This window comes from Paramacrobiotus metropolitanus, unplaced genomic scaffold (genome assembly GCF_019649055.1).
Source record: "Paramacrobiotus metropolitanus isolate TYO unplaced genomic scaffold, Prichtersi_v1.0 Parri_scaffold0000019, whole genome shotgun sequence".
NCBI classification, from domain to species: domain Eukaryota; kingdom Metazoa; phylum Tardigrada; class Eutardigrada; order Parachela; family Macrobiotidae; genus Paramacrobiotus; species Paramacrobiotus metropolitanus.
The window spans coordinates 99,099-107,278 of record NW_026570239.1 but is presented as its reverse complement, the minus strand read 5'-3'; the positions used below and the strand labels follow the sequence as shown (position 1 = coordinate 107,278).

Here is an 8,180-nt window from a genome sequence, read left to right as displayed (position 1 = left end):
GCATATATTCACAGCACTTTGTAGTCGTGGTGTCCGCCACTTGATATGAAGAGCTTGAGCTCGAGGGGGCATTAACGTGTATACGTCAAAGTACCCACAGTGATGAAAGCGCTGTTGTCTTTCCTTTGGTCACCGCTACCCGAGCGTACTGCTATATTTCTTAAATATTGCCACCCTGCAAGCACGTTTTTAAAACAAACTAAAACCGTGTACGCGCTGTAGCTGTCAAGTTTTATTCCCGAGCTGGTTAACGGAAGAATCTACAAACGCGGCAGGAGCTCCATATCCCGTGCGCGATGGTTCGCAGGGTTATTGCAAAGGTGTCTTTGGCGACGGTGGGTGGTATTTGAAAATACATGCACAAATGCCGGCTTCGCGCGTGACTGGTGGTATACGTCGGCCACCGCCACGTGATTGAAAAAAGATAAGCGCACAGTCACAATTTATACTCACAGCTTGTGACCGTGGGTTTCTTGCTTTGGTCACCGATATCTATTCGATCATTGTTATATTACTGCTAAAACTGCGTACCCCTGAAATAAACCATACCCCTGAAATTAAACCATACCCCTGAAAATACGTTTAAATAGATAACTAACCGCCGGATGAAAGTCTCCATTCTGGTACGAAAGAGGTCACAGACGCCGCTCGATATAACAAGTGCTACGAATGACATGTTCAAGTAGTGGCCTGGCCCGAAAGTTCTGTAATTTGCAACTTGTGTCCTCCTCTTCTAATTGCTGCTCTCGTGGTCAAAGTGTACCAGGACTGGTGAGACGATAGTTCAACAGGAAAATTTTAGTTTTAAATTTAAAGTTTTAAATTTCGTGCGCCGTAAAATGATGGCGGAGCATAACCAGACAGTAATGAATAACTTTGTCACAGACTCACTGGTGAATCGTCCCTGAAAATACTACCAGTATGACCTTGAAAATACCATATCCATCGTGCGCTGTCCAGTTAAGCATACACTGAACAATAATGTTCAAATAAAACTGTTCCCTTAACAGCAACGCTAAATAAACATTTTTCATTTCCTGATTATCGAAAGTAGCAATTCTTAAATTACTATGGCTTTCGCGCCAAATTTTCAATACGCATCTGAAAACGTGCACGTATCGCGGGATCCACCGTGGTGTTGGTCAGCACTTCGTAGTACGTGTGCGTCAGTTCAATAGCGGTCTGTAAGCGATAAGCCAACATCAGCCACCAACCCCAGAAGAGAAGCAGTCCAGAGTTCTGCCACCAGGTAATCGGATTGTGCATGATTTGGGCGTAAGGATCTCTGTCCAGATACACACACAGTCCGTAATCCATCACGAAAATGACGATGGGAACGATAATAATCGGAAAACGGCAGCGGAGCAGTCCAGCACAGGCACCCGTGAGCTGCTGCCGTACAGTAGCATTGTCGATGAACGACCGCGGATTCCGCATTAATTTCTCAGCCATCGGCAGAATCCGGCGGGCGCGGTACTGCGCTGCGATTGGACCGGCAGAATACAGTATTACGGGAATCCCAACGGTATACAGCAGGTACATTGCTCGTTTACGAAAACGCATGACTTCCAGCTGTGAAACAAAATAATTCTTGTTACTCTGAAAGGAAAATGCCTTTCACGATTTTGTACGATCTTTAATATGTTTAGCCAATCATTATTATTGACTCTTTTACAGTCCAGAAGCCCGTCTCGAAAATTTAGTTTGGACTACCGGCTTTTGTGAAACTTATTCTGACCTGTCCCGAAGCACAAGCCGGGACTAGCAACTAGTAAACAAGCAATGGGCCAGGTCAATTGCTCTGTGTAAGCCGCCTAAGACGCGTAAGCGGCAGTCGGGTAAAAAAACATGACGTCACGGCGCGTAAGCAGGTAAACGATTTGATTGGTAAACCAGAATTCTGGGATGGGTTTTCAGCTTACCCGTGCGTGTAACCGTTGCGCTTCGGAATCGAAGCGCAACCGTTACCCAAACTACGAGTAACTCGTACTCTCCTGCACAGATGAACAAAATTTTGTTTGTTTGAACCAAAAGTGCATCCAGCGACCCAGATGCACACTCGTAAACTCAGAATAAACTTTTTTGACGTATTACCACATTAAAGCATCAAAAATAAAACTTTCGGTTCCACTTCGGTTTTTCAGTTGTTCAATTTCTTTCTTGCCACGGAAGCGTACTCGACTTACGATTGGACGATAATTTTTTCGCTGAGTCATGGACAGATTTTTACGCGCTTCTCCGTTACCCGATGCGCAATGGTTACCCAAAAGCAATTGACCTGGCCCAATGATGACACCAGCATCTTAATCTTTTTTTTGTAAGATTAAGATGTTGGGTCCTTTACCAGTGTCACCGGTAATTTTCCTTGAAATTTATATGGAAAGGTTACAGCAGGCTCAAGGCTGTATAAGGTATAGAGAACCGTGCCATGACTGCACAAAACTAAGTGTAAACTGAATCTAAATTTTGTAAAAGTTGCTAATGGGAAAAGGTTTTCCCGAAACTGCCTCTAATTCGCAAGAAAAATCACCTGATCTAGGTTTTGTTGCTAGCGGTCTCTAGCACTAAAATTCCCGCCATTACCTCATTGGGAAATGCGTATGTGTCATTCCTCAAAGCGGTGACGGTCATTGCCGGAATCCTGGTGATCAACAGGAGGAGTAATGGTACGGTATGCCGATTGACCATTGCCGCCCACTGGTGTATGTGATCGATGTGGTCGGCCAGTTTCCTTTGAACATCTGGATGGAGCGGTTTCTGCTGGCTTGCGTAATCCGCCTTGAAGTTATGCTGTCCTCTGGCGTCCTTCCTTGGCATCTTCACAAATGTTACCGCGAACCCGGTGGCAGAACGATAATAATGTGGAATGAGCGATGCGTTGATAGGATATTTACAAAGTTTTGGTTATGAGGCTGGGAGAAAACGTGAGTGCTTAACACAATCTGCGCATGTCTAGAAATAAGCAGTCATATTTGCTGTTTTCAAAAATTTTCAACTGGAATCGTGTGCTGATGCAAAAATGCTGAATCAGCGGCAGGACGTCGGTAAAGCGCTGCAGTCGGACAGCGGTAAAGCGGGATTTCCGGAAACAGTGTGCAGGTTTTTGTTGCAGCGTTACTTTAAATGTTGACTGAAGGGATCGGTGTACAGTGGTTGTTTGAACAATAGGCAGCCGAGAGAAAGAAACACAACCATGCGGAAAGTTGTCAATGCTGCTGTAGTTTTCCTATAAATCGATTTCAATGCCTTAACGAGATGGATGGCACAACCAAAACTATGATCATGAAAACAATGCGCTGGCTTCGCGCTCCGCGCGAAATTGGTATTACATATTAAGCGTCACACTTGGATACAGTGGTCGCGCACTAAATATTCCCTAAAAATTCCTCTCACCAATAATAATTCGCGATGGTCCTACTTTAAATTTAAAACATTTAAATTTAGAACATGGGTCAGGTTTTCTTTACTTTCGGCATAAATCCAATTTAAAACAACCTTCTTTAACAGCAATAACCGGTTCATTTTACGAGTATCGGTATTGACCTACACATTTATGTACGTGTATTACACGATGTTCAAGATATGATGTACTCGATCTTTTAGTGCCGTCAGTAAAGTGGAACTCGGCACAAATTAAAACTCCAGCAAAATAGTATTTCATGCGTCTTTCAGGAAAATAGCTCGTCGGCTTCGCGCGAAAATATTCTTTATCCATAACTGCTTAATAAGAAATTGAACTAACCCCACCCAGTGCCCCCGAGGATCCAGGGGCAGCCCCCTGGGGGTGTAGGGGGAGTGTATATTATTAAATTTCTACTATTTTAATCTCTGATTAGCGATCATATCATTAAATGCAATCCATCCAGATTGATTCATCAAAAACTTCGATTATTCAACAACTTTGCAATTATTCTTGTAACCTTGTATATCTAGTAGTCATTCCGGGTATAGGTGGTGCTACAAAATCAGGACTCGAATGATTGGCGATCGGGAAGCATACTTGTAAAGTTTAAAAATTATTAAAATCCGTGCAAGTACAGGACTGTACTCTAATACTGTAATACTGTGCGCCTATTGCAAACTGATCCGCGGATTCCGAGCCCGCTCTGTCTGTTAAGAATATCATTGGGGCATTTCCGTGAATTTACGTATATGAAAATAATAATTATGACCAGCAGAGCTGAAAGCAAAACTGTGGAAGTAACAATTAATGGTAAAATCAACAGTGGTACAACAGTTAAAGTGGCTCTTAGTGCCGTGTACAACTGTGGATTAAATGCATTCATTACTCTGGGGTTTTTGCTGAGAAAATTTTTGTAAAGCTTCCACCCGGAATGGTCGGGCACGTGGCGCATGGTGTGTGGCATCAGGCAGCTGATTTTACAGCAAAATCCCATGATGTTTTGGGGGGAAACGGCTTCGGACGTAGCGAACAATCTGGTACTTTTGGGCAAAGAGGTTGCCCAAAGCTTTCCCGGAATAAATACAAAAAGCCAGGATACAACGAAGGTCTTGTATCTGCAAACGTTATGCTGTATCGTCTAAGAATGCACAAGAGATTTTAATTGTTAACTGTGTCAAATAATTTTAGATCCGACGTTTTGTAGACACATCCCTAAAGTCAACGGAATGTAAGAGAATATGCACTTCTTTCCGGCTGTCGCGCCAACAAATGGTGAGCGGGCGGTACATGTGTAAGTTTCTCGCGGTCTGCTTTTGCGTAATTTGACTGCTAATGGCATCAGATAAATTATTCATTCTGAAGACGACGGAACGATTGGTGCATCAGATACCACCAACAGACCAGATTCCTGTGAAGATGGATCAATTCGCAATCCGTTGGATTGGAATGCTTGGTTGATGCAGGATTTATGTGGAAAGTGGAATGAATTAACTTCGGTTTGACTGGCATTCAATTGTGGCATGAGCCGCTGAAACTGCACAGTACATGCATACATATTAACACTGCACAGTTCTTCCACATCCTGCTATCCACAACATCGCCGTTCCCGCAGCGGGACTGTTAAAAACAATGTGGTAAGCACGTTCGGTCTATTGATCAAATAGCAAGCTGATGCCAAAAGGGCCACGCCCACAATGCTGTGCCACTGCAATACCATTATCGATTTCAAAACAGGCGTAGCTCACAATATTAGTAATACTGCATGTACCCTTGTACCGTAATAATGGTTCGTAACATAACAACGGCAATTCGAAACGATGTATACAGTCGAGGAAGAATATCAAACTTAGTTTTATGATCTGATCTTGTTTTCGGAAAACATGGAATATTTAAAACTTAGCTTAATTATTCATAAAAGAGGACAAGCAGAAAAGTAAGGATATTAATTTTTATGTACACAGATATGTGATTTCCGAGCTAGTATGCCGTTATTTAGTTGGCCGGCTATTGACCTATATCAATCTGTTCGTATTTTAAAATGACTTGGTCACCGAAGTCGGGAAGATGACACGTTAGAAAACAGGCGAGATACGGGTGACGGAGTATAAGCGCCAGCGGATTAGCACCGAGGTCAAGCGCGGGAACGCGGCCTCTTTCATGAGAACAGCAAGACAAAACTGTTCTGCGTGATTAGTCCGCATATTTCCGTTGTCTGATGGGGCTGGGTATTCAGTAAAAATCTACTTTTATAGAAAACTTGTGGATGTTTTCTGCCGCCAAAAAGATACCACATTTTATCATGATCGCTTTTCCGTGTTCTGATGTAAAAATTATGAACAGTAATACTTACAACTGCACTACTTACGCGAAACTATGCACTACTTACTCGTAATACTTACCATACAAGAGTATCTGATCAAAGTGTTCATGTACACGTTAATGCGGGCACGTGCTGTTTTGCTGATAACGGCGTTATTTCAACACCAGCTTGCCGGCGCTTTGATCGCGGCACCAGTATACCTCTCTATCGAGGCTAACGATATACAAATACCTTGCACGGTGTACAATACACGTTATTCTAAAATGCAGAATGCACAGCGTACCTGAATTACAAACCGTGTAATCAGCGATTCACAGCGATGCTAACAGCTCCGTCGTGCACTGAATTCGACAGAAAATGAGAAAAAAATGCCATTTCCGAATTATTCCCCCCTCGGGCCATTCGCGGTGGAAATTAACGTGCAAAATGGAGTGGTGTACCATGGCAAATTAATTGATATTTGCGACGACAATGCCCTCGTTGAAACGGATGTCAACTGGACAGGCACCAATCAGCTATTTTCTTGTACCACGGTTTTCCAGTGTGACGATCGCGACCAGCTGCACACTGAGTACCGCCCGAGAGAATCCTATTTTGATCCACCAGCTCGCATCTTCGTATTACTACAGCTGGAAGAAAATGCAGCATGGATTTGGTATCCGGACGAACTCTTGGCCGTCTATCTTTGCGCTTTTGGCGTGGTGCGTGTGGAGATGCAGAGAGTGCAGCAGACCCTTGTCGTGCCACGCCATCATATTCGCTGCACGAATTATCCGCGCATCCCCTTCCAGGGCGGCGACAATTTCGTCAAACTCTCCTATACCATACCGGAAGCTTGGGGACAGTCGTTTTCACGGGAGATCTTACAAAAATTTAACGAAGTGGGCGGGTATCACGACCACGGGATTGCTGCTAAGGAGATTGTGGATGGAGAGTTGGTATGCATTGCCACAGCGTCATGGATGGCACAAATCAAGAAAGATCTTTTGAAAACGGTAAGTAACAAGCTCAGTCAAGCGTGTAACCAAATGCGCGCGTATGTACTAAGTCAGTTTTAAAATAACAGGAGCACCATGGTAATTGGTATGTAAAATACACCGCAGGGAGTAGCTTTGCATGTAAAATTGAATTTTTGTTAATCTGGTCGGCGTCTTATAACAAACTGCTCACAATTTAGAGTTATTGTAAAAATCGGATTGCCGAAAAAAGGATTTCTTTTCGCGAACCAGTTTATGCGCATTGTGTATTAAAAGAGCTCTTGCTGGTACTGTATATTATCAAATTTTTGGAGCCGAATTCCGGCTGGCTAAATTTCACTTTTTGCTCCCACAATGTGGTTTCGTGTTACTGTACTTATTCTTAGGACGAATTTGTTAACGATCTCGTGGCGTTCGGAAAGAGGAAACATTCTACCGAAGCCATTGCGAGGCAACCCGACGAGAAAGTCAAGAAAACCGACAATGTACAGCTTAATAACGTCATGAACACACTCCCGAACGAACTTCTAAGCCGTATCTTTGCTTTCCTGGATCTTTATGAGCAGATTCGCATCCGTCGTGTATGCTGCTTGTGGAACAGTTTACTGCCACTGTGCGCGACCTTCCGGCCGAAATCAATCTGGATTCGCATCGATGAACCGCGGCATCCCAAAGATACTGATTATGTACGAAAAGTCGCCATCTGCTTAAATAAATGCTGGAGTTCGCGAATGGAGACGCTAATTCTGTCTTTCACACTGACGGTAGAGTACAAAATGGATTTATTTTACATGGTAGCCGGTGCACTGGAAACGATGTCCACAGTCCTGCAACAACCGCTGTTCAAGCGCGTCGTGCTGTTTGATCTAACACTATACAATGATTCTTTTAGCGGATGTTTCCATAACGTTTTTATCAAATCCGCGAGAGTACTAAGTGCGTCTTGCGACACTGTTGTTTTTGACCGAATCCCGGTGCGGCTGTTCCCGGATGATTATTACGTGGATAACGATGTTTTAGATAAGTGGGTTCTAGAGCTCAAAGGACAACTTGATTTGACACAGAATCACCGGGAATATGAAGGGAAGTTTTATGATCTCCTCGAGTCGCAGATTCCCGATTTTTCCCAGGAGGAAGTGCAGCACGTGCAGCTGATGGTGCAGCGCTATTTTCTTAAAAAAAGGGCCGTCTTGCATTCCGGAATGAACTTTGTGGAAACTGTAAGAGCTTTAGTAAGAACTATAACTGCTCATTTTTGTCTTATGTTACTGCTATTCCAGGTTATATGGGAGTATCAGCACGACGATCCTCGACCTGGAGCCTTTGAAGTCGACATCGCCGACCGGGAATTACCGGAATTCGTACCTCGCTTCAATCGGCTAACGTTATTTGTATTGCAGTCGCTGTCCTTTTTGTTTGATGCCGACTTGTAAAATGAATGTCTCTCACGAAAAATAAAATGCCACAGTAAATCCGCATA

General features: G+C 43.5%; 2 protein-coding genes across 2 annotated transcripts; one reads left to right on the top strand and one right to left on the bottom strand.

The window, feature by feature from the left end:
- Window positions 1–908: 908 nt before the first annotated feature.
- LOC129586106 (uncharacterized) lies at window positions 909–2,877 on the bottom strand. Its single transcript, XM_055479114.1, has 2 exons — window positions 2,584–2,877; window positions 909–1,572 (listed from the first exon to the last, which is right to left on the bottom strand). The coding sequence occupies exons 1-2, from the start codon at window positions 2,815–2,817 to the stop codon at window positions 1,069–1,071; spliced, it is 738 nt and encodes a 245-aa protein (XP_055335089.1). The 5' UTR covers window positions 2,818–2,877; the 3' UTR covers window positions 909–1,068.
- A 3,015-nt stretch (window positions 2,878–5,892) lies between these two features.
- LOC129586047 (uncharacterized) lies at window positions 5,893–8,161 on the top strand. Its single transcript, XM_055479034.1, has 3 exons — window positions 5,893–6,718; window positions 7,087–7,920; window positions 7,981–8,161. Exons 1-3 carry the CDS (start codon window positions 6,092–6,094, stop codon window positions 8,131–8,133), a joined length of 1,614 nt encoding a protein of 537 aa, XP_055335009.1. The 5' UTR covers window positions 5,893–6,091; the 3' UTR covers window positions 8,134–8,161.
- Window positions 8,162–8,180: the final 19 nt, after the last annotated feature.

Excerpts from the sequence above, each read along its gene's own strand:
- LOC129586106 (XM_055479114.1), bottom strand. The coding sequence starts at position 2,817 with ATGCCAAGGAAGGACGCCAGAGGACAGCATAACTTCAAGGCGGATTAC. Across the intron at positions 1,573-2,583 it reads CATACGCATTTCCCAATGAG|CTGGAAGTCATGCGTTTTCG; the intron begins GTAATGGCGGGA and ends TTTGTTTCACAG.
- LOC129586047 (XM_055479034.1), top strand. The coding sequence starts at position 6,092 with ATGCCATTTCCGAATTATTCCCCCCTCGGGCCATTCGCGGTGGAAATT. Across the intron at positions 6,719-7,086 it reads AGAAAGATCTTTTGAAAACG|GACGAATTTGTTAACGATCT; the intron begins GTAAGTAACAAG and ends ACTTATTCTTAG. Across the intron at positions 7,921-7,980 it reads GAATGAACTTTGTGGAAACT|GTTATATGGGAGTATCAGCA; the intron begins GTAAGAGCTTTA and ends CTGCTATTCCAG.